The sequence below is a fragment of the Panulirus ornatus genome, chromosome 25 (genome assembly GCF_036320965.1).
Source record: "Panulirus ornatus isolate Po-2019 chromosome 25, ASM3632096v1, whole genome shotgun sequence".
NCBI classification, from domain to species: domain Eukaryota; kingdom Metazoa; phylum Arthropoda; class Malacostraca; order Decapoda; family Palinuridae; genus Panulirus; species Panulirus ornatus.
In genome coordinates, this window is record NC_092248.1 from 9,384,116 (window position 1) to 9,411,039 (window position 26,924).

General features: G+C 39.8%; 1 protein-coding gene across 6 annotated transcripts in view; it reads left to right on the plus strand.

Moving 5' to 3' along the window:
• Positions 1-26,924, plus strand: part of LOC139757244 (uncharacterized) — a 90,380-nt gene that overhangs the window by 38,870 nt on the left and 24,586 nt on the right. For 3 of the 6 annotated variants that reach the window (XM_071677509.1, XM_071677512.1, XM_071677513.1), the window contains exons 2-6: positions 2,450-2,761; positions 5,538-5,736; positions 8,135-8,318; positions 10,245-10,343; positions 14,208-14,308. In XM_071677509.1, the coding sequence (XP_071533610.1) occupies positions 2,467-2,761; positions 5,538-5,736; positions 8,135-8,318; positions 10,245-10,343; positions 14,208-14,308 (878 nt within the window). In that variant the 5' untranslated portion in view covers positions 2,450-2,466. Of the gene's footprint in view, positions 1-121; positions 372-2,449; positions 2,762-5,537; positions 5,737-8,134; positions 8,319-10,244; positions 10,344-14,207; positions 14,309-26,924 lie in introns of those variants that run through there. The other 3 variants (XM_071677511.1, XM_071677510.1, XM_071677514.1) reach the window with 3 other exon arrangements.

The following is a 26,924-nucleotide window of genomic DNA, read 5'->3' on the forward strand; positions in this document are numbered from 1 at the left end:
ATATGCACCCTTTTCCATAATATAAATGGCGTTGTGTAGATGCGTCTTGTGGGAGAGGTCGGTTCCTAATTGTGTATAGACATTTTATTTTGGCGCCGTATCTCTTAGGCGTAGCACGATGCCAGAGTTTTGAATGACATAAACAAAGACGTGAAAATGTTGTTGCAGATTTGAATAGCGTTCACCCCCGTGCAGGTTACCAACGGTTTAATGCCTAGTTCACGTGAGGAAAGTTATGGCAGAGGATTAATTGTGTTGATTATATGTTTGTGTGAAGGGGGGAAAAAAATTGGTAGTTGATGACCCCGGGTCAACATAAACAAACGGAAGACGCTCGACAGCCTGAAGGTCTTTCACACCGGTTTGTAATGGTTAATTTTGTCTTATTTTCACCTACATGTATTGGCAAGTGTGTAAGTGATTGATTAGATCTGATGATAAGTAGGAGCTAGAAATGTATTCGGTGTCTGGGCGTCAATTATAGTCATTCTCCATCAGACAATGGACAGGTCGCATAACCTTGGGTTTGCCTTGTGCAAGGTTACGCCTCCACAGTTTTATCATATATGCACAAGATTTTCTCTGAATCACAGTCTCGGTAAAAGTAATTATTTACTTTAACCTATCTTTTGGCTTTTTTTTTATAAGTATATCGATTTTGTTCGTGTTATTGTAGAATGAATGAACAGGATAACTGATTCTCATGCAAGAGGTATGTGTGAGATGAATGTTTTCCCTACCCTTTAAAAAGCTAACCCATCCCCCAAATCTTGCAACCTTAAGTGAACACCATAAATTAGAGAAAAACCTAAGATATTAATACCGTTTCGGACATCCAGTGAAATTTGTTAGATTAGCTTTGATTTGGCTGAAATTTTTTTTTTTTTTCGATGTTTTTTGGTCTTTTGAACGAATTTGACTTTCATATTCATTGCTAACAGATGGATGTTCAAAACGGCTTCATTATTGGGACGGTATTATTACTGTTTGGACATTCAGTTTGTTAGGTATGGTTTAGTTAGGTTTGTTTGGTTAGTTTTGGTTTTGTTGTGTGAAACTAATTCTACCCAGTTTGAAGATTAGGGAAATCGTTAAGATTAGATACACCATATTATGGTAAAGTTTGAAGTTAGAAGGGCCAGAAATCAAAGTCTGGAATATCATTGACTGTTTTGCAGTGTTAGTGCACTGTATACGAAATACAGTAAGACTAGCATAATCTGTTTCTTTTTTTACTTTTTCTTAACATGGCTGTGTAGTGGGGAGGGTTAGGAAGAGTAGGTAAAATGATGATTGAATGTAAAATGAGATAAAAAACGTACAGCTGTCATCAGTTAATGAGAACCTCGCCTGACTCTCATTAAGGCCAAGATTTACATTAATTGTTAGGTTTGTAGTAGATATCATACCAACATGTATTTGAAAATAGAAGCAGTCTCATCAGAAATTATTGTATTTTGGTGTTTTTTTAAGTCTTTAAAGGAATTAGAGAAATATGTCAAAAGACTGTTTTCATGAACTTTCAGATGAGGATGATCAATTGAGTTTTCTTTTGAATGCCCACTGTTGTACAGTATGCAATAGAGACTGTAGCAGTCATGTCTTTGTGAGATGGCATTGAATATAGGGTATTCGTTTGCATATAGAAGTTATGTTAGGCTTTGTCAGATTTTTTTTTTTATTTTTTTGAAGCATTTTCCATACTTATCAATCTACCCCATGTCTTCCCTAATTTTCATTCTCTCCTCTCTCTGAAGTTACTATTGTGAGAAAGATAAAGACAATGATCCCAGGTACACTCAGTCAGTTCATATGTATTTTTGCATACAGTATGTTGCCATTGCAAATCAGCCATGATATTCCAAAGTTAGATTTTTGGCACCCTTAAGTTACAGTTTTATTTGAATGACTCAGGTGTGATAACCAAACTCAGTAGAGCATAGCTATGCTTACTGTGAATAAACAGTACAAAATGCAGTAGTGTTTTACATTTCTTTCCATGTGAAAAGTATGCAGGTGTACATAAAGTGCAGGTAGATCCACAAGGGAATGGAAAACATGAGGTGCTAAGCACTTTCATGTACTTGTACGAAAGCACTTGACATATTTTCCTTTTCCTCTTTTACCTGCATTTCTCTCCATCTTTAGTTGAATAGAGGCATGCTTGAAATAGATTGAATTAGATTCTTTTAGTATATGGAGTGAAGCCTTGTGTCATCAATAGGTTGAACTAGTGCATGTGAAATGGTCAAAGATTACCATTGAATAGTCTATAGGGCTTATGCATGGATGGTAGGTGTTGCTATTGTTTCATTATACATGACAGCTAGAGAGTGAATGTGTGCAGATGAGGCCATTGTGTATATGCTCTTGACACTACTTTGGTAGGGTGGAAGAAACAGTTTGGTATTGTAAATGATAGTTCTTAAAAAGAATGGAATTTTAACAGACTAATGAAGTGAGAGCATGTCAGGAGGAAGAAGAAAGTCTCGAAAACCACAAAAATGGGAGGATTATGTTGCAGATGAAGAACAGCTTGCTACTATTGAAAAGGAACTTGAAAAGGAAGAAAAGGCTCGCATGCAAAATGTTGGTAATGATGAAGATAATGTAGAGGACGTAGAAAATACTGTCAAGAAGAGAAGTGAGGGTGATGAAATTGCAGATGAAGCACAGCTAGAAATTGTCATTCAGGAAGATGAAGAAGAAAAGGCAAAGGCAAATGGGATAACTGATGAAGAAAATTATAAAGTTCCAAAAGGCAAGTTCCATGTTTGTATTTTGTAAGTTAGCTGTAATGATAGCAAGTGATCAAATTATGAAGTTTATTAGCATGGTGATTTGGATATTTGAAAGTTGCATATTACTTTTATCAGGTTTATATGAGTTGGTTCTTTAGAAGTTTGAATTAAAGGAAAGTGTTTAGAACTGATCATCCATCTTTAGAATAAGATGTTTTGGAAGGAGGTAGATAATGTGCAAAAGACAAGAGAACAAATCTGAACATGGGTGAAGGAGCAAAAAGGGAAATGATAACAGGTGGTGATGAATTGACGAGAAGCAGTGAGCATTTTCCAGTACTCTTGAGTATGTTTGGTGATAGAGTGGCAGATATAAGTTGTGGTATGCAAAGTGAGAGTCATGGAGAGTGGTTTGGTGAAGAGAGAAGAGGTGGTGAAAGCCTTTTGTGAGATGAAATTTGGGAAGGCAGCTTGAGTGGATGGTATTGCAGTTGAACTTATTAAGAAAGGGGATGATTGTGTTGTTGATTGGTTGGAAAGGATATTCAGTGTGTGCATGGATCATGTTGAGGTGCCTGAGGGTTGGTAGATTGGACGTATAGTTCTTCTATATAAAGCCAAGGGGATAAAGGTGAGTATTCAGGCTACAGAATTATATTGACTGAGAGGGTGAAGTCATGCACGGAGAGCATCAGATTAGGGAGGAGCAGTGTGGTTTCAGAAGTGATAGAGGATGTATGGATGAAGTTTTGCTTTAAAGAATGTGTGTGAGAAGTACTTAGAAAATTGGATGAATTTGTATGCAACATTTATGGATGGAGAGGGCATAGGATAGGGTTGATAGAGATGCTTTGTCGAAGGCCTTGAGAATATATGGTGTGGGAGGAAAGCTGCTAGAAGCAGTGAAAAGTTTTTATTTGTTAAGGGTGTACAGCTTGTGTACGAGAAGGAAGAGAGGAGAGTGATTGGTTCAAGTAAAGGTTGGTCTACAGCAGGGATGTGTGATGTCAACATGGTTGTTTATTTTATTTATGGATGGGATGGTTAGGGAGGTAAATGGGAGAGTCTTGGAGAGGCAGGTATGCAGTCCTGTAAGGGATGAGAGGGCTTGAAAAGTGAGTTTTTTGTTGTTTGCTGATGATACATTGCTGGTGATGGATTCAAGTGAGAAACCACAGAAGTTGGTGACTGCTTTTGGAAGAGTGTGTGAAAGGAGAAAGTTGAGAGTGGATGTGAATAAAAGTAAGGTTAATAGGTTCAGCATAGTTGAGGGACAGGTTACCTAGGATGTGAGTTTGAATGTAGAAAAATTGGAGAAAGTGAAGTGTTTTAGATATCCGGGGATGGACATGGCAGCCAGTGAATCCATGGAATGGAAGTGAGTCATAGGGTAGGGTAGAGGGGGAAGACCCTGGGAGCACTGGAGGATGTGCAGAAAGAGAGAATGTTATCTGTGAGGGAAAGAATACTAGTCCTAACAATATTGTGTGGATGCAAGACACTGGCTATTGATAAGGCATTGTGGATGAGGGTGGATTTATTTGAAATGAAACGTTTTGAGGACAATCTATGGTGTGAGGTGGTTTGATCTAGTAGGTGATGAAAGGGTGAGAGAGATGTGTGGTAATAAAAAGAGTGTGGTTGAGAAAGCAGAGAAGGGTGTGCTGAAATGGTTTGGACATATAGGGAGAATGAGTTAGGAAATGTTGACAAAATTTAACAGCAATACCATCTAAACCCACCACTGTGCCAGATTTAATTAACAATACTCCTGTTCTGTGCAGCCATTCACATTGCACAGTTATCAATCTTGGATTTTTTTAAAACTGATTTAATGAGTTATGTAATATTCTTTTATTCTATGTACAGTTCTTACTTTATTTGGTGGAGAAGTAATTGTCAGGTGTATATATGCATCTTTTTGGGAATCAATTTTGTAGATTGGGGGTATTGGCCCCGTCCTGCTGGCAGCAGAAGGGTATGGATGCCTAGATATATGGGTACACTTGCTCCACAGCTTTGTATTTTTGATTAACAAAATTTTTTCTGTGCTGCTATATAGATTGCAGGACTGTCAATCCTGGGTTCATCTGCAACTGTTTATGATGATTTATATAGGTTTTTTATTCTTTGTAGATCTTTTGCTTCACTTGGTAGTGAAGTTAGTGTCTAGTGTGTACATGCACCTTTTTGTGGAATTAATTTTGTATATTTGGATATCAGCCCCATCCCTGCAAGCTGCAAAGTAGTAAGGATGCCTAGATGTATGGGTACATTTGCGTCACTGCTACCTATTTGATGCTTGGAATTCAAAATTTATTCTTTTGTAGAAAGTTTACATGCAGAATGAACTCAAAAAATTATTGTTATTAGTCATTTTCGACACAAGGGGTCCAAGATTCATTTACAACTTATGATGAATTTGCTGAGGAACCCTGTGTACCAACTTTGCTGTCAGAGATGAAGCAAAGATGCTAATTGTTTGCATTCTGGGTGAGTCTTAATGGAATGCTAAAACAAATGTACATAACATAAAACTAAAATTAGGATTTTTTATGACAGGAGAAAAGTGCAGGTGACAAGAAGTTTTGAAAAATAGAGTTTAAAAGTTGTTTCTCATGGACACTGTGTGTTATGCACAGTGATAGTAAAACTGTTATGAGAGAGCACAAAATGAATGTGGTCAAGAAAAGAACTTCAGCCATGATTGTACTGTGCTTATTTGAGCATTATGAGGCCAGCTTGTCTGGCAGCCCATTATTTTGATAGCTTTTAATATTTTTAATCCTACTCTAGATGTTACACTTAAAAATCAAGAGGAAGAGGAAAGTCCACAACCTAGTGTCCTTGGAGGTAATGGAAAGATGGTTGGGGACTGCACCACTTGTGGAATTCAGTTGCGTGATTGGAGTTCTGCACACAACCATCTCAGATTTCATCGTCTCTCACATGTTCCAGAATGTATTTACAAAGTCATAACACCTCTGAGCAGAAGGTAAGTTTCATGGACACTCCATGATTAAGCATGTCAGAAATATTGATTTAAGTGGATGTGTTAACTTTTGTCTTTCTCTTTGGCATTATGCAGTATGTATTTTTGTTTGTCCATTGCTCTCCTTATTTTTGATATTGCTATTGTAATTACCTATTTGTGGAGCCTACTAACACTCTTCATTACATTGTTATTTATTTTTGAGTTTTTGTCTGCTTGAGGTGGGATTGATGTCCAGTGAATTTTTCCTGTTGACACGGAGTGAGAGTAAAGCTTGTGCAAACCTTTCCTTGTCATCTGCAGAGTCCCACTCATTATCTCCAGATTTAAGTCTGAGATGAATGTATGCAGAACAAGACCATTCTAATTTTGCTACAGATTATGATCATGTTGTTGAAATGAGAGGCTCCTTTTTGTGTATTGACAATCTATATTTTGTTCATCATTCATCAGTTGTCTCTACTTTCATTTGATTTTTACATTAAATAACAGGGCTAGAACTGAGGTGGGATGGCATCCCTTAGTTAACTCAAGATCATATTATCATCCCCCCCCCTAGTTTAACTAACAGGGCTCAATAAGAGGTGGGATAGCATCTTCTAGTTGTCTAAATAAAAGGTTGTCATTCCCTTGTTAATGCTGGATCAGAATATTGCCCCCTTTTTAACTAAATAGAATAAGCTTTAGCATCACTAAGCTAGTAATTTTGCTGCATATCTTTCCCTCAGATGTCACCAGAATGTAACAATATGCACATATAAATACTATTTTTCCACACTTTTCACAGGAATGGTATGCTCACTACTTTCTCCCATGTTCAAATTTTATGGTTCAAGCTCTATATGTTTACTTAGAGTGAAAGATTTATGTTTCTAGTTTGGCACACTATCTCAGTGGATATTTTTCTTCTCTTGCGTTTATTATTAATATTTTTTACTCATAGTATATCATTTTTCCTGTTTGTTCCTTCCATTATTTTCTCTTTAGTTGTCCATTATTCTGTTCTCTTTTTCTTCTCCCTTCCTTCTTTTCTCATTTCCATTCCTTTCCCATAGATCTTTTGGATGGGAGATATGCTGCTGTAAGATTTTGTAAAATTATTAATTCTTCTACAAATTGGGTGTTTACAGATGAAAATTTTAGAAAAAAATCATCACCCCAGTGCCCTTTAGTAGGCTTCATGTCTTTGTCTACTGTAAGATACCTGTTGAAGATACTAATGAGTTGGTTTCTGAGTGCTGGCACTAACTGCTCTGTGTGCCACCTCGGCCTAGGTTTCCTCACATTATACACTTATACTTTGATAATCCTTTTTCTATTTTTATATCCTCGCTTCACTCTTTCTCTGTGAGTCTGTGAACATTTGGCAGAAATCTGTGACTAGACATGTATAGTTTCCTAGAAACTTTTCCTAAGCAAAAATTAGTAAATAGAAAGAAAATTGCTATCTAATGGCATCATATGATATGTGGACCATGAAATTTGCTTACTCATTGTGTTAAGATTATTCTTTGAATTTTTTAAAGTTTCTGTCACTTCCACTTGACATTTGATTACATGAATAGCTGGTTTCCTTGATGTTTACCAGACCACCAGATTCTGTAAGCCTTAATTTCTCCATCTCTTGACAGTGCATACAGCATCACTTAATTTCTTGAATACTTGTTTGTATTACCACAGATTGTTCTTCATATTCTGGATCTTCTGATCTGTTAAAATTGCTGCTTTTGCATGTCCATGACCACAAATTTTTGTGGATTTCAATTGCATTTTAGTAATTTCCTGTCATTGCACTGCCTGTAAGATATTTAGATATGATCTGTGTTACCTTATTTGCTTTTGAATGAATTCACATTTTTTCATCAGTTAAGTTGAATCTTTGCCCTTACCCATTTACTCTATTTTTCATATCCTTAAGGTCCTCTTTCTTCTCATAACACATTTCATGATCTTTAATGTGATTCCTCAGTTTCTGTATTTCCACCTGTAGTTGTGGTATCATCTGAGCCTGTTTTCTCTTATTAGTAATTCAACAGTTTTTCCCAAAGTATAGATCTTTGGTGGTTCATGTTACCTGGTCCTGATACTTACCCTTATCTGTATCCATTCCTAAACTGTGATATAGCATGTTGGCATAAATATGGGATGTATCCATGGAATATTTTGAATAATCAAGCTATCATTGCTGCCTTTTGTTTATAGATATTTTACCATCTGTTATTTACTCAAAGTTACACTTCGTTTCAGTACTTGGATGCTCTTGCTAACTCTTCCCATGTCAGCCATTTATGATTTTTTTGCAAGGATATCTTTCAAGTGTAAAGTATTTTAAAACTTTGGTGTTTGTGTTTGAATTACTTACTTTATACTTTTGATTAATGAATCCTTTTGTTTTTTGTAGGATAGTTTGTCAAGTTTGCCAACGAAGTTGCCAAAACAAGGAAGTCTTGGCTTATCATGCATACACTGAACACTTTATAAATCACAAAAATGCAAAAATATGTCCTTTCTGTAGCGTGAGCTTCAAAGGCATGGAGGATTTTCAAGAACACTTGGATATCGATACTGTGAGCTTCAGGTGTCAGGTGCGTTGTGTGTATTTTTTATTACATAACACACACACGTTTATTTATATTTTTTCATACTATTCACCATTTCCCGCATTAGCGAGGTAGCATTAAGAACAGAGGACTGAGCCTTTGAGGGAATATCCTCCCTAGGCCCTCTTTTCTGTTCCTTCTTTTGGAAAATCAAGAAATGAGAGGGGAGGATTTCCAGCCCTCCGCTTCTTTCCCATTTAGTTGCCTTCTATGACATGCAGGGAATACATGGGAAGTATTCTTTCCCCCCTATCCCCAGGGATATATTCAGCCCATTATTATAAAGTAGGCTTTGTGTTAGATGATTTTGTCCAGCTGTGGGCTAATGTAAGTGTTCTGAGGATGTTTAAGGTAGGCTAGGCTAAGCTGTGATGTTACAGTAGGTTAGATGTGTATATTATTAAATGCATTAAATGAATTTTCAGTTTATTATATTTTGAACTAACGATGGATTTATCAGAATGTAACCCCATCGTAAGTCAAGGAGCATCTGTACCTCCTTGGTTGGTGGCTGCCTACCAGCTACTACCCACCACTGTTTTCTCCATACATATACTTGTAATTTACACTGATTTACAGTAGGTCAATGGTGCAGTGATATTGTTTGTACCATTAAATGTTTCAAGATGATTTAAGTAAAAATTTTAAGATGAAACAAGACATAGCTCGGTCACTGCAGGCCAATCTAAGGTAAGCATGTTCCTGGTCAACACACAGCCAAATAAAGAAATTGTTGCTCATGTTATTATGCAGTTGTATTTTTTATGGTGCAAAGGCCTTTCATTTTGTATTGAATCATGGCAGATAAGAGTGCTATCAGTGTTGCATATACTAATTGGTATCCAGGAAACATCTTGGCATTGCTGAAAATAATCAAACATCTTGAGCTTTTGGGAGAGTAGCTTGCACCTCATGCACATCCTATTTCTGACCAGTAGGTGACTCCAAGTGACCTTGGAGCTATTTCCTGTTGATTCATAGTAGTCTTTGATACTCCCTAGATATCCCCAACCATAGGGGGTGACCTAAAACAACAATTATCATCAGAAGAATAAGGTAACTTTTCATTACACTTGTTAATATTCCATTTTTTTAATATCCCTTGGAAAACTTCATAGATGTAGTGGAATGTGGCTTCAGATGGAACATCTTTCCCCCACATTAGTCCAGCTGCTGATTGTAGATAATAGTGCCTTATTATTTGTGGCTTAACCACACTGTAGGAGTGCAGAGTTTTCAAGTTATAGAGGTGCATGAAGATTAGATCATCTGCTCGATTACTTATTTGATATGTATTGTAATATTTTTGTGTTAATGTAACTGAGTAGTCACTGATGCAGATTTGGGGTTTTCAAGTGGTATGGAAGTCTGGAAAGAATATCATAACCAAAAGGTTATACGTGAGGTAAATGGAAATAGGTATAGAGGTCTGAAAGTAAGATGGAAAGACAAAATCATGGATGCATGGGTTAAAGGGATGTTTTGATGGAGAAATCTGCTGCTGTTTGCCATGATTACATTTTTAAGGTTAGAGGAAAGGCATGAGGAATACTTGTAGTCATTAAAGTAAATTTATGAAGATTGATTTAACTTTAAACTGTCTTCTATATACTTAATGTGATGCTGTTATACATGATATTTGAAACAGCTTTTTGGCTGGAAGAGCATGAATTAAAGAAAAATGTTTAGGTAGAGCTCTTGAATACTTTTACAAGAAGTTTTAGCTCTGTGTGGGAGGAACACTGTGCTATACAACTAGTGCAACTTCAGACATGCATGTAAGGTAAAATTAGGGTGTGTTTTGATATCACTTTTTTTCAAAGATTTGTGAGATAGGTATCTAATCAAGAAATAGTTTTGCATATTTTTTCTTCATCCCAGGTGAGAAATGTTAATAGTTACTAATTTCAGATGTGTGGTGTTTCTGTGAATCAAGAGCATAGATTTTATCAACATACTGTCTGCTGTACCAGAAAGTATCAGCAGGGTGTTACCTCTCTCCCATGTTGTGTAAGTGTCTTTGAAAATTTTTGTATGATTACGTTAAACCTGTAATTTGATAGACTGGTGGGGGAGGGAGGGCTGCATAGGGCTACCATAGTAAGTCAAAAAAATTTATATTGATTGACCATAAACAGTGTTGCTGTGTCTAGCATTAAGGAAGCCAAGTGAATTTGATATACTGCTATATTGTTCAGTGAATAATGTTATCGGTATTGTAGCAAAGTCAGAGTTTTACTTATGATTATTACTTCAGAACTAATCTACACTTATTAAGCAGATGAGGAAAATTAATTAATTATTTTATTTCTTATTGTATATTATTACAAGTCATGAATTTCTACTAAAATCAACAACCAGAAAAAAAGGCCAAGTGCACATCAGGCCTCTATGGGAGGATGTTTAAAGCAAATGAAGCACCAAGGCCTCCTTGTGTGTTTGCGTGAAGGGGAGGTTGTGTAAGTGTTCTACGCACAGATAGCATTAAAGCTTCCTTTTCATTATTAAGAGACATATTAATTCCCTGGGGATAGGGTAGAAAGAATGCTTCCCATACATTCCCTGCATGTCGTAGAAGGCGACTAAAGGGGACGGGAGCTGGGGGCTAGAAACCCTCCCCTCCTTTTATTTTAACTTTCTAAAAGGGGAAAGAGAAGGAGTCATGCGGGGAGTGCTCATCCTCCTTGAAGGCTCAGATTGGGGTGTCTAAATGTGTGTGCAAGTGTTGTGGGAGCAGCTGAGTGAGTGTGTTAGCAGTTTCGATGCATGAGACCGGGTTATAGTGATGGGTGATTTGAATGTGAAGGTGAGTAATGTGGCATTTGAGGGAGTAATTGGTGTACATAGGGTGTTCAGTGTTGTAAATGGAAATGGTGAAGAGCTTGTAGATTTGTGTGCTGAAAAAGGACTGGTGATTGGGAATTCCTAGTTTAAAAAGAGAGATATACATAAGTATACGTATGTAAGTAGGAGAGATGGCTTGAGAGCATGGAGAGAATGAGTGAGGAACGATTGCCAAAGAGGATATATGTGTCAGAGGTGGAGGGAACAAGAAGTGGGAGACCAAATTGGAGGTGGAAGGATGGAGTGAAAAAGATTTTGAGCGATCTGGGCCTGAACATGCGGGAGGGTGAAAGGCTTGCAAGGAATAGAGTGAATTGGAACAATGTGGTATCAGAGTCAACGTGCTGTCAATGGATTGAACCATGGCATGTGAAACGTCTGGGGTAAACCATTGAAAGTTTTGTGGGGCCTGTATGTGGAAAGGGAGCTGTGGTTTCGGTTCAGTATATATGACAGCTTGAGACTGAGTGTGACCGAATGTGGCCTTTGTTGTCTTTTCCTAGAGCTACCTTGCACGCGTGCGGGGGAAGGGGGGTGTCATTTCATATGTGGCGGGGTGGCAACGGGAATGAATAAAGGCAGCAAGTATGAATTATGTATGTGTGTATGTATGCATATCTCTGTGTATGTATATATATGTATACGTTGATTTTTTTTTTTTTTTCTCGCTGTCTCCTGCGTTTGCAAGGTAGCGCAAGGAAACAGACGAAAGAAATGGCCCAACCCACCCCCATACACATGTATATACATACGTCCACACACGCAAATATACATACCTACACAGCTTTCCATGGTTTACCCCAGACGCTTCACATGCCTTGATTCAATCCACTGACAGCACGTCAACCCCGGTATACCACATCGCTCCAATTCACTCTATTCCTTGCCCTCCTTTCACCCTCCTGCATGTTCAGGCCCCGATCACACAAAATCTTTTTCACTCCATCTTTCCACCTCCAATTTGGTCTCCCTCTTCTCCTCGTTCCCTCCACCTCCGACACATATATCCTCTTGGTCAATCTTTCCTCACTCATTCTCTCCATGTGCCCAAACCATTTCAAAACACCCTCTTCTGCTCTCTCAACCACGCTCTTTTTATTTCCACACATCTCTCTTACCCTTACTTTACTTATTCGATCAAACCACCTCACACCACACATTGTCCTCAAACATCTCATTTCCAGCACATCCATCCTCCTGCGCACAACTCTATCCATAGCCCACGCCTCGCAACCATACAACATTGTTGGAACCACTATTCCTTCAAACATACCCATTTTTGCTTTCCGAGACAATGTTCTCGACTTCCACACATTCTTCAAGGCTCCCAGAATTTTCGCCCCCTCCCCCACCCTATGATCCACTTCCGCTTCCATGGTTCCATCCGCTGCCAGATCCACTCCCAGATATCTAAAACACTTCACTTCCTCCAGTTTTTCTCCATTCAAACTCACCTCCCAATTGACTTGACCCTCAACCCTACTGTACCTAATAACCTTGCTCTTATTCACATTTACTCTTAACTTTCTTCTTTCACACACTTTACCAAACTCAGTCACCAGCTTCTGCAGTTTCTCACATGAATCAGCCACCAGTGCTGTATCATCAGCGAACAACAACTGACACTTCCCAAGCTCTCTCATCCCCAACAGACTTCATACTTGCCCCTCTTTCCAAAACTCTTGCATTCACCTCCCTAACAACCCCATCCATAAACAAATTAAACAACCATGGAGACATCACACACCCCTGCCACAAACCTACATTCTCTGAGAACCAATCACTTTCCTCTCTTCCTACATGTACACATGCCTTACATCCTCGATAAAAACTTTTCACTGCTTCTAACAACTTGCCTCCCACACCATATATTCTTAATACCTTCCACATAGCATCTCTATCAACTCTATCATATGCCTTCTCCAGATCCATAAATGCTACATACAAATCCCTCTTTGAAATGTATAGGTATATATATGTGCGTGTGTGGATGTGTATGTATATACATGTGTATGTGGGTGGGTTGGGCCATTCTTTCATCTGTTTCCTTGCACTACCTCGCTAATGTGGGAGACAGCAACAAAGTATAATAAATGAATATAAATAGATATTAATTCTTACTAGTTTGCCATTTCCCCCATAATGAAGTATCGCTGCAGACTTGGCCTCATTTACTGACACCATCTCCAGCTGTCATAGATACACCAAAACCAGAGGCCTCTTATTCACAGACCACTCGATCCCTTGCATACCTCTCATCCTTCTTCATGTTTTGGTTTCAGTAATTAAAAGCACCTTTCACCTCATTTTAGGTCTCACCCTCCTCCTTGTCCCATTACCTCCGATGCACATAGCCTCTTTCACACTCTTCACTTTTCCTCTATGTATGTCCATACCACTTCAGCACACTAGGTTCAGCTTATCATGCATACTAAGCTTACTACCACACCTCTATCTTACACTGTCATTCCTTTCACAGCCAACCCTCCTCACACCTCAAACATATCATTTGCAACATAGTCACCCTCCTCTTTTCATTTCTGTTTAGGAATGTTGAGCACTGTTCTGTTGGAACTGCTGTACCATCAAACATACCCATCTTTGCCCTCACAGATAGTGTACCTAGCAATCTGAGGCATTGCCTTGGGTGGCCATAGTGAGAAGCCTCAGAAATGCTTTTTATAAGAAACACATTCCAGAGTGGGGAGGTAGGTAATGTATCACTGACTAGCTCCCTAGCAACTAAGGAAACAGCCCAGTATATGTAAAGTAGCTTGTCCAGGACCACCTCATCCTTTTGTCGTTACTCCTTTCAGATAACGAAGTGAATTCTTTAGTCATGATAGTTAATTTCCTCACTTTATGAGAATGTTAGAATATGATTTGACAATGGTTTAATAGAAATTAGAAAACATTTGGGTGAACTGTCTTGTTGAAAACTCAGTTATGATACACAAGAATTTATTATACAGACTAATTAGGAATTTGAACCAGTTGCTAGATTTTTTATGAGGTTTTCTTATGTTGCAGATTTGTGGGATAACATCTCCAGTTAACAAACTATACAGCCACTTAATGCAGCACAGCACCTTACTAAGTCTTCCACGCCACCTCGCCCATAATAACAAAAGGTAACATCCAGCTCTAAATCTTGGGTACACATGCACGATGCTACATGGAATGTGTATTGTATTATTAGCCTGCATTATGTTGGTGTAGTTTCAACCATGGTTGTTCAACATTGAAATTATGACATAGGCCTTTTGTTTTGCCATTGCCTAACTCAAGCTATATCAAATTCTTTTTTATTTGGGTTTCATGTAACATTATGAAGCTAATAGTCGAACCACCTTTATAGGTATTGCATTTTTACCCATAGTTATTTTTTATAATTATTTATTATACCTAATCGCTGTTTCATGCGTCAGCAAGGTAGCTCCAGGAAACAAATGAAGAATGGCCCATCCACTCATATATTTATTTATATACATAAACGCCCATATGCGAACATATACATATCAACATATATTGACATATACATGTCAATATATATACATATATATGCATACCCATACACAGACATATACATATATACACATGTACATATTCATACTTGCTTGCCTTCATCCACTCCTGACACAACCCCACCCCACAGGAAACAACATCGCTACCCCCTACTTCAGTGAGGTAGCGCTGGGAAAACTGACAAAGAAGCCACATTCGTTCACACTTAGTCTGTAGCTGTCATGTGTAACGCACCAAATCCACAGCTTCCTATCTACATCTGGCCCCACAAACCTTTCCATGGTTTACCCCAGACGCTTCACATACACATCAACCCCAGTATTCCACATTATTCCAGTTCACGCTTTTCCTTGCACACCTCTCACTCCTGTATGTTCAGGCCCCGATCACTCATAACCTTTTTCACTCCATCTTCCACCTCCAGTTTTGCCTCCCATTTCTTCTTATTCCCTCCACCTCTGATACATATATCCTCTTTGTCAATTTTTCCTCACTCATTCTCTCCATATGTCCAAACCATTTCAACACACCCTATTCTGCTCTCTCAACTACACACATTTTATTTCCACATATCTCTTTTACCCTTTCATTACTTACTCGATCATACCAACTCACACCACATATTGTCCTCAGACATTCCATTTCCAACACATCCATCCTCCTCCATACAACCCGACCTATAGTCCATGCCTCGCATCCACATGACATTGTTGGAACTACTATTCCTTCAAACATACCCATTTTTGCTCTCCGCGATAACGTTCTCTTCCTCCACTTATTCTTCTTCTCTCCCAGAACCTTCACCCCTACCCCCACCCTAAGACTCACTTCCGTTTCCATGGTTCCACTTGTTGCTGAGTCCACTCCCAGATATCTAAAACACTTCACTTTCTCCAATTTTTCTCCATTCAAACTTGCATCCCAATTAACTTGTCCCTCAACCCCACTGAACCTATTAACCTTGCTCTTATTCACATTTGCTCTCAACTTTCTCCATTCACACACTTTTCCAAACTCAATCACCAACTTCTGCAATTTCTCACAAAAATCAGCCACAAGAGCTGTATCATCAGCTAACAACAACTAACTCACTTCCCAAGCCCTCTTATCCCCAACAGACTGCATACTTGACCCTCTCTCCAAAACTCTTGCATTTACCTCCCTAACCACCCCATCCATAAACAAATTAAACAACCATGGGGACATCACAAGCCCCTGCTCCAGACTGACCTTCACTGGGAACCAATCACTCTCCTCTCTTGCTACTTGTACACCTGCCTTACATCTGTGGTAAAAACTTTTCTCTACTTCTAGCAACTTACCTCCCAAATTATAAACTCTTAAAACCTTCCACAAAGCAACTTCTTCAGATCCATAAATGCTACATACAAATCCATCTGCTTTTCTAAGTATTTCTCACACACATTTTTCAAAGCAAGCATCTGATCCACATATTCTCTACCATTAATGAAACCACACTGTTCTTCCCAAGTCTGATGCTCCGTATGTGCCTTCACCCTCTCGAGCAAAACCCTCCCATATAATTTCCCAGGAATACTTAACAAACTATACCTCTGTAGTTTGAACCCTCACTTTTATTCCCTAAGTCTTTGTACAATGGCACTGTGCATGCATTCTGCCAGTCTTCAGGCACTTCACCATGGGCCATGCATACATTGAATATCCATACCATCCAATCAACAACACGGTCACCCCCATTTTTTAATATATTCCACTGCAATACCATCCAAACCCACTGCCTTGTTAAATTTCATCTTCTGCAAAGCTTTCACCACCTCTTCTCTCTTAACCAAATCATTCTCCCTGACCCTCTCACTTCACACTCCACCTCGACCAAGACAACCTATATCTGCTGCTCTGTCATCACACACATTCAATAAACCTTCAAAATACTCACTCCATATTCCTTTTCACTTCATCACTACTTGTTATCACTTCCTCGCTTGCTCCCTTCACCGATGTTCCTATTTGTTGTCTTACGCACATTATTTACCTCCTTCCAAAACATCTTTCAATTCTCCCTAAAGTTTAATGATATTCTCTCAACCCAACTCTCATTTGCCCCCTTTTTCAACCCTTGCAACTTACTCTTGACCTGCCGCTTTCTTTTATACATCTCCCAGTTATTTGCACCCTAACCTTGCAAGTGTCATCCAGATGCCTCTCTTTTCTCTTTCACTAACAACTTTACCTCTTCATCCCACTACTCACTACCTTTTCTAATTTTCCCACCTCCCACCTTTCTCTTGCCATATGCATATTTTACACAAGCCATTTCTGCCCCCCTGAATATATCCCATCCCTCACCCACTCCCCCTCACATCATTTGCTCTCACTGTTTGCCATTCTGCACTCAATCTCTCATGGTACTTCCTCACACAGTTCTCCTTTCCAGGCTTACTTACTCTCGCCACTCTCTTCTCCCAGCATTCTCTCTTCTTTTTTGAAAACCTTTACAAATCTTCACCTTTGCCTCGACAAGATAGTGATCAGACATCCTTCCAGCTGCCCCTCTTAGCACATTAACATCCAAAAGTCTTTCTTTTACATGCCTATCATTTAACACATAATCCAATAATGCCCTTTGACCATCTCTCCTACTCACATACGTATACTTATGTATGTCTTTCTTTTTAAACCAGGTATTCCCAGTCACCAGTCTCTTTTCAGCACACAAATCCATAAGCTCTTCACCATTCCATTTACAACACTGAATACCCCATGTACTCCAATTATACCCTCAACTGCCACATTATGCACCTTTGCATTTAAATCACCCATAAATGGGTATGTTTGAAGGAATAGTGGTTCCAACAATGTTGTATGGTTGTGAGGCGTGGGCTATGGATAGAGTTGTGCGCAGGAGGGTGGATGTGCTGGAAATGAGATGTTTGAGGACAATGTGTGGTGTGAGGTGGTTTGATCGAGGAAGTAATGTAAGGGTAAGAGAGATGTGTGGAAATAAAAAGAGCGTGGTTGAGAGAGCAGAAGAGGGTGTTTTGAAATGGTTTGGGCACATGGAGAGAATGAGTGAGGAAAGATTGACCAAGAGGATATATGTGTTGGAGGTGGAGGGAACGAGGAGAAGTGGGAGACCAAATTGGAGGTGGAAAGATGGAGTGAAAAAGATTTTGTGTGATCGGGGCCTGAACATGCAGGAGGGTGAAAGGAGGGCAAGGAATAGAGTGAATTGGATTGATGTGGTATACTGGGGTTGACGTGCTGTCAGTGGATTGATTCAGGGTATGTGAAGCGTCTGGGGTAAACCATAGGAAGTTGTGTGGGGCCTGGATGTGGAAAGGGAGCTGTGGTTTCGGGCATTATTGCATGACAGCTAGAGACTGAGTGTGAACAAATGGGGCCTTTGTTGTCTTTTCCTAGTGCTACCTCGCACACATGGGGGGGGAGGGGGATGGTATTCCATGTGTGGCGAGGTGGCGATGGGAATGAATAAAGGCATACAGTGTGAATTGTGTGCATGGGTATATATGTATGTGTCTGTGTGTGTATATATATGTGTACATTGAGATGTATAGGTATGTATATTTGCGTGTGTGGACGTGTATGTATATGCATTGTGTATGGGGGTGGGTTGGGCCATTTCTTTCGTCTGTTTCCTTGTGCTACCTCGCAAACGCGGGAGACAGCGACAAAGCAAAATAAATATAAATAAATATATAACTAATACCCATTCCATTGCACCAAAACTGCTGACACACTCACTCAGCTGCTCCCAAAACACTTGACTCTGAAGATCTTTCTTCTCATGACCAAGTGCATAAAACCAATAGTCACCCATCTCTCTCCATCCACTGTCAGTTTTACCCACATCCTTGCACTGAATCACGTACATTATTTTCATATTTGTCTGCTGTTTCCTGCATTAGCAAGCTAATGCCAGGAACAGGTGAAGAAAGGCTGCATATTGATTTATCTATTCATTTATTTACTTATTGATTCATTCATTGATTGATAATTGCTCCAGGACTTCCTTCTTGAAAATGATGTCTAGCCTAGCTTCCCAGACCACCAGATCAGGAAGCCTGCTCCCAAAGACTAGCTGAATCTATGCCCTCCATCCCTGAAAGTGTTAACTGAGAAACTTGGATTATTGTGTTGTGAATAAACTTAATTATTAGGCAGTTAGGCATTATCGATGACAGTCTTTAGATTTAATGAAGTGAATCTTTATAGATTATACTTTATCATCAAAGTAGTTCTGTGTGACTTTAGTTTCACTTTTTACATCAGTTATGTCTCGAGAGTAGATGGGCATTAGGAACATGTTATGTGTGCACCTTTTCATTTATTTTTAAGGGAAATTTCAGTGTGATACAAGTCAGCCATATCGATAAAATCTTAAAAGCAAGAATAGGAGTTTTACAAAATTTTGTATTGGATACAATCAACCTCATGATTTAGAAAAGTACTTACTAACAAGGGTGTGCTTAGGTAGATGGTTTAACAAAAGGCTACTGCATATTCACTTCACCACAGCTTTTTACATATTAGCACCTGGTTTTTGGAAATTTTTCATGCAAATGTACTGCATACCATGCTGCAATTCTTAGTAGTCCTCTGTGGTTTTACTGATACAGTTAGAACATTAAAAAGTATCATTGTAGATTTTACTATGCATCTTGGACTGTTGCAGGCATTGCTTGATGACTGTTTGTTATTGTCAGCTTTTTATAATTAGGTATTCACCATCCAGTTGGGCACTGCACATATATATATATATCTTATTTAGATTTATTTATTTATTTTGCTTTGTCGCTGTCTTCCACATTAGCGAGGTAGCGCAAGGAAACAGACAAAAGAATGGCCCAACCCACCCACATACACATGTACATACATACACGTCCACGCACGCAAATATACATACCTATACATCTCAAGAGTAAATGCAAGAGTTTTGGAAAGAGGGGCAAGTATGAAGTCTGTTGGAGATGAGAGAGCTTGGGAAGTGAGTCAGTTGTTGTTCGCTGATGATACAGCGCTGGTGGCTGATTCATGTGAGAAACTGCAGAAGCTGGTGACTGAGTTTGGTAAAGTGTGTGGAAGAAGAAAGTTAAGAGTAAATGTGAATAAGAGCAAGGTTATTAGGTACAGTGGGGTTGAGGGTCAAGTCAATTGGGAGGTGAGTTTGGATGGAGAAAAACTGGAGGAGGTGAAGTGTTTTAGATATCTGGGAGTGGATCTGGCAGCGGATGGAACCATGGAAGCGGAAGTGGATCATAGGGTGGGGGAGGGGGCGAAAATTCTGGGGGCCTTGAAGAATGTGTGGAAGTCGAGAACATTATCTCGGAAAGCAAAAATGGGTATGTTTGAAGGAATAGTGGTTCCAACAATGTTGTATGGTTGCGAGGCGTGGGCTATGGATAGAGTTGTGCGCAGGAGGATGGATGGGCTGGAAATGAGATGTTTGAGGACAATGTGTGGTGTGAGGTGGTTTGATCGAGTGAGTAACGTAAGGGTAAGAGAGATGTGTGGAAATAAAAAGAGCGTGGTTGAGAGAGCAGAAGAGGGTGTTTTGAAGTGGTTTGGGCACATGGAGAGAATGAGTGAGGAAAGATTGACCAAGAGGATATATGTGTTGGAGGTGGAGGGAACGAGGAGAAGAGGGAGACCAAATTGGAGGTGGAAAGATGGAGTGAAAAAGATTTTGTGTGATCGGGGCCTGAACATGCAGGAGGGTGAAAGGAGGGCAAGGAATAGAGTGAATTGGAGTGATGTGGTATACCGGGGTTGACGTGCTGTCAGTGGATTGAATCAGGGCATGTGAAGCGTCTGGGGTAAACCATGGAAAGCTGTGTAGGTATGTATATTTGCGTGTGTGGACGTATGTATATACATGTGTATGGGGGGGTTGGGCCATTTCTTTCGTCTGTTTCCTTGTGCTACCTCGCAAACGCGGGAGACAGCGACAAAGTATAATAAATAAATAAATACATCTCAATGTATACATATATATACACACACAGGCATATACATATATATACATGTACATAATTCATACTGTCTGCCTTTATTCATTCCCATCGCCACCTCGCCACGCATGGAATAACAACCCCCTCCCCCCTCATGTGTGTGAGGTAGCGCTAGGAAAAGACAACAAAGGCCCCATTCGTTCACACTCAGTCTCTAGCTGTCATGTAATAATGCACCGAAACCACAGCTCCCTTTCCACATCCAGGCCCCACAGAACTTTCCATGGTTTACCCCAGACGCTTCACATGCCCTGATTCAATCCATTGTCAGCACGTCGACCCTGGTATACCACATCGATCCAATTCACTCTATTCCTTGCCCGCCTTTCACCCTCCTGCATGTTCAGGCCCCAATCACTCAAAATCTTTTTCACTCCATCTTTCCACCCCCAATTTGGTCTCCCACTTCTCCTCGTTCCCTCCACCTCCGACACATATATCCTCTCAGTCAATCTTTCCTCACTCATTCTCTCCATGTGCCCAAACCATTTCAAAACACCCTCTTCTGCTCTCTCAACCACGCTCTTTTTATATCCACGCATCTCTCTTACCCTTACATTACTTACTCGATCAAACCACCCCACACCACATATTGTCCTCAAACATCTCATTTCCAGCGCATCCACCCTCCTGCGCACAACTCTATCCATAGCCCATGCCTCACAACCATAAAACATTGTTGGAACCAATATTCCTTCAAACATACCCATTTTTGCTTTCCGAGATAATGTTCTCGACTTCCAAACATTCTTCAAGGCTCCCAGGATTTTCGCCCCCTCACCCACCCTATGATCCACTTCCGCTTCCATGGTTCCATCCGCTGCCAGATCCACTCCCAGATATCTAAAACACTTCACTTCCTCCAGTTTTTCTCCATTCAAACTTACCTCCCAATTGACTTGACCCTCAACCCTACTGTACCTAATTACCTTGCTCTTCTTCACATTTACTCTTAACTTTCTTCTTTCACACACTTTACCAAACTCAGTCACCAGCTTCTGCAGTTTCTCACATGAATCAGCCACCAGCGCTGTATCATCAGCGAACAACAACTGACTCACTTCACAAGCTCTCTCATCCCCAACAGACTTCATACTTGCCCCTCTTTCCAACACTCTTGCATTCACCTCCCTAACAACCCCATCCATAAACAAATTAAACAACCATAGAGACATCACACACCCCTGCCGCAAACCTACATTCACTGAGAGCCAATCACTTTCCTCTCTCCCTACACGTACACATGCCTTACATCCTCGATAAAAACTTTTCACTGCTTCTAACAACTTGCCTCCCACACCATATATTCTTAATACCTTCCACAGAGCATCTCTATCAACTCTATCATATGCCTTCTTCAGATCCATAAATGCTGCATACAAATATCATTGAATCTTCTATCATTAAATACACAAAGAATTATAATCTTAATATTAGTGATGGTCTATACAAATTAGATAACTATATTATTGATAATTTTTGTAAAATGATAAGTTTATAAACACTCGTATGTTTTGGACAATCACATGTTTACCAAATGGCGTCCTAGCTTCATCTCTTCGATGTATATCAACTGACTTATATTCCTCTCTTGTGTCTCCCCTGATGATGTGATTATTACACAAAAGTGCACTTGGGAACTTATCATGTTTCATTTTCCCCGTGGACTCATAGGAATATATATATATATATTTGGGAGCGGGGGGCTGGAAATCCTCCCCTCTCATTTTTTATTTTCCAAAAGAAGGAACAGAGAAGGAGGCTAAGTGAGGATTTCCCTCAAAGGCTCAGTCCTCTCTTCTTAACGCTACCTCACTGACGCGGGAGATGGCGAATAGTATGAAAAAAAAAATATATATATATATATATATATATATATATATATATATTTTTTTTTTTTTTTTATACTTTGTCGCTGTCTCCCGCGTTTGCGAGGTAGCGCAAGGAAACAGACGAAAGAAATGGCCCAACCCCCCCCCATACACATGCACATACACACGTCCACACACGCAAATATACATACCTACACAGCTTTCCATGGTTTACCCCAGACGCTTCACATGCCTTGATTCAATCCACTGACAGCACGTCAACCCCTGTATACCACATCGCTCCAATTCACTCTATTCCTTGCCCTCCTTTCACCCTCCTGCATGTTCAGGCCCCGATCACACAAAATCTTTTTCACTCCATCTTTCCACCTCCAATTTGGTCTCCCTCTTCTCCTCGTTCCCTCCACCTCCGACACATATATCCTCTTGGTCAATCTTTCCTCACTCATTCTCTCCATGTGCCCAAACCATTTCAAAACACCCTCTTCTGCTCTCTCAACCACGCTCTTTTTATTTCCACACATCTCTCTTACCCTTACGTTACTTACTCGATCAAACCACCTCACACCACACATTGTCCTCAAACATCTCATTTCCAGCACATCCATCCTCCTGCGCACAACTCTATCCATAGCCCACGCCTCGCAACCATACAACATTGTTGGAACCACTATTCCTTCAAACATACCCATTTTTGCTTTCCGAGATAATGTTCTCGACTTCCACACATTTTTCAAGGCTCCCAAAATTTTCGCCCCCTCCCCCACCCTATGATCCACTTCCGCTTCCATGGTTCCATCCGCTGACAGATCCACTCCCAGATATCTAAAACACTTCACTTCCTCCAGTTTTTCTCCATTCAAACTCACCTCCCAATTGACTTGACCCCCAACCCTACTGTACCTAATAACCTTGCTCTTATTCACATTTACTCTTAACTTTCTTCTTCCACACACTTTACCAAACTCAGTCACCAGCTTCTGCAGTTTCTCACATGAATCAGCCACCAGCGCTGTATCATCAGCGAACAACAACTGACTCACTTCCCAAGCTCTCTCATCCCCAACAGACTTCATACTTGCCCCTCTTTCCAGGACTCTTGCATTTACCTCCCTAACAACCCCATCCATAAACAAATTAAACAACCATGGAGACATCACACACCCCTGCCGCAAACCTACATTCACTGAGAACCAATCACTTTCCTCTCTTCCTACACGTACACATGCCTTACATCCTCGATAAAAACTTTTCACTGCTTCTAACAACTTGCCTCCCACACCATATATTCTTAATACCTTCCACAGAGCATCTCTATCAACTCTATCATATGCCTTCTCCAGATCCATAAATGCTACATACAAATCCATTTGCTTTTCTAAGTATTTCTCACATACATTCTTCAAAGCAAACACCTGATCCACACATCCTCTACCACTTCTGAAACCGCACTGCTCTTCCCCAATCTGATGCTCTGTACATGCCTTCACCCTCTCAATCAATACCCTCCCATATATATATATATATTATCCCTGAGGATAGGGGAGAAAGAATACTTCCCACTTATTCCCTGCGTGTCGTAGAAGGCGACTAAAAGGGAAGGGAGCGGGGGGCTGGAAATCCTCCCCTCTCATTTTCTTTTTAATTTTCCAAAAGAAAAGGAACAGAGAAGGGGGCCAGGTGAGGATATTCCCTCAAAGGCCCAGTCCTCTGTTCTTAACACTACTTCGCTAATGCGGGAAATGACGAATAGTATGAAACAGCGACAAAGCAAAATAAATAAGAATAAATGTATATCCCTGAGGATAGGGGGGGAAAGAATACTTCCCACGTATTCCTTGCGTGTCGTAGAAGTTGACTAAAAGGGGAGGGAGCAGGGGGCTGGAAAGCCTCCCCTCCCATTTATAATTTTCCAAAAGAAGGAATGGAGAGGTGGGCCAATTGAGGATATGCCCTCTAAGGCTCACTCCTTAGTTCTTAACGCCACCTCGGTAATGCGGGATAAGGCAAATATGTAAGAAAAAAAGAAAAAAAAGATGAAGTAAGATTATTAGTGAAAGAGAAGAGAGAGGCATTTGGATGATTTTTGCTGGGAAAAAATGCAAATGAGTGGGAGATGTATAAAAGAAAGAGGCAGGAGGTCAAGAGAAAGGTGCAAGTGGTGAAAAAGAGGGCAAATGAGAGTTGGTGTGAGAGAGTATCATTAAATTTTAGGGAGAATAAAAAGATGTTTTGGAAGGAGGTAAATAAAGTGCGTAAGACAAGGGAGCAAATGAGAACTTCAGTGAAGGGGGCTAATGGGGAGGTGATAACAAGTAGTGGTGATGTGAGAAGGAGATGGAGTGAGTATTTTGAAGGTTTGTTGAATGTGTTTGATGATAGAGTGGCAGATATAGGGTGTTTTGGTCGAGGTGGTGTGCAAAGTGAGAGGGTTAGGGAAAATGATTTGGTAAACAGAGAAGAGGTAGTAAAAGCTTTGCGGAAGATGAGAGCCGGCAAGGCAGCAGGTTTGGATGGTATTGCAGTGGAATTTATTAAAAAAGGGGGTGACTGTATTGTTGACTGGTTGGTAAGGTTATTTAATGTATGTATGACTCATGTTGAGGTGCTTGAGGATTGGCAGAATGCATGCATAGTGCCATTGTACAAAGGCAAAGGCGATAAGAGTGAGTGCTCAAATTACAGAGGTATAAGTTTGTTGAGTATTCCTGGTAAATTATATGGGAGGGTATTGATTGAGAAGGTGAAGGCATGTACAGAGCATCAGATTGGGGAAGAGCAGTGTGGTTTCAGAAGTGGTAGAGGATGTGTGGATCAGGTGTTTGCTTTGAAGAATGTATGTGAGAAATACTAGAAAAGCAAATGGATTTGTATGTAGCATTTATGGATCTGGAGAAGGCATATGATAGAGTTGATAGAGATGCTATGTGGAAGGTATTAAGAGTATATGGTGTGAGAGGCAAGTTGTTAGAAGCAGTGAAAAGTTTTTATCGAGGATGTAAGGCATGTGTACATGTAGGAAGAGAGGAAAGTGATTGGTTCTCAGAGAATGTAGGTTTGCGGCAGGGGTGTGTGATGTCTCCATGGTTGTTTAATTTGTTTATGGATGGGGTTGTTAGGGAGGTGAATGCAAGAGTTTTGGAAAGAGGGGCAAGTATGCAGTCTGTTATGGATGAGAGAGCTTGGGAAGTGAGTCAGATGTTGTTCGCTGATGATACAGCACTGGTGGCTGATTCATGTGAGAAACTGCAGAAGCTGGTGACTGAGTTTGGTAAAGTTTGTGAAAGAAGAAAGTTGAGAGTAAATGTGAATAAGAGCAAGGTTATTAGGTACAGTAGGGTTGAGGGTCAAGTCAGTTGGGAAGTAAGTTTGAATGGAGAAAAACTGGAGGAAGTAAAGTGTTTTAGATATCTGGGAGTGGATCTGGCAGCGGATGGAACCATGGAAGCAGAAGTGAATCATAGGTTGGGGGAGGGGGCGAAAATTCTGGGAGCCTTGAAGAATGTTTAGAAGTCAAGAACATTATCTCGGAAAGCAAAAATGGGTATGTTTGAAGGAATAGTGGTTCCAACAATGTTTTATGGTTGCGAGGCGTGGGCTATGGATAGAGTTGTGCGCAGGAGGGTGTATGTGCTGGAAATTAGATGTTTGAGGACAATATGTGATGTGAGGTGGTTTGATCGAGTAAGTAATGTAAGGGTAAGAGAGATGTGTGGAAATAAAAAGAGTGTGGTTGAGAGAGCAGAAGAGGGTGTTTTGAAATGGCTTGGTCACATGGAGAGAATGAGTGAGGAAAGATTGACCAAGAGGATATATGTGTTGGAGGTGGAGGGAACGAGGAGAAGTGGGAGACCAAATTGGAGGTGGAAAGATGGAGTGAAAAAGATTTTGAGTGATCAGGGCCTGAACATGCAGGAGGGTGTTTAATATACATATATACACATATATACATATATATACATATATGCATACACACATATACACATAATATATGTATATATATATATATATATATATATATATATATATATATATATATATATATATATATATATATATATATATATATATATATATATTATTAATATTATATATGTTTTTTTTGAATTAAACTATCGCCATTTCCCGATTAGCGATGGTAGGTTAAGAAAGAGGACTGGGTTTGAGGGAATACCTCACCTGGCCCTTCTTGTTCATTCTTTGCAAAATTAGAAAAAATAGTGGAGAAATTAAAGCCCCACAGGTTCTCCCTTTTAGTCGCCTTCTACGGACATCAGGAAATGTGAGAAGTATTCTTGCTACCTATAGGTATATATATATATATTATTAGATAAATAATAATTTCATCGGGATAGGTAAGAATATTCAGTATTCCATGG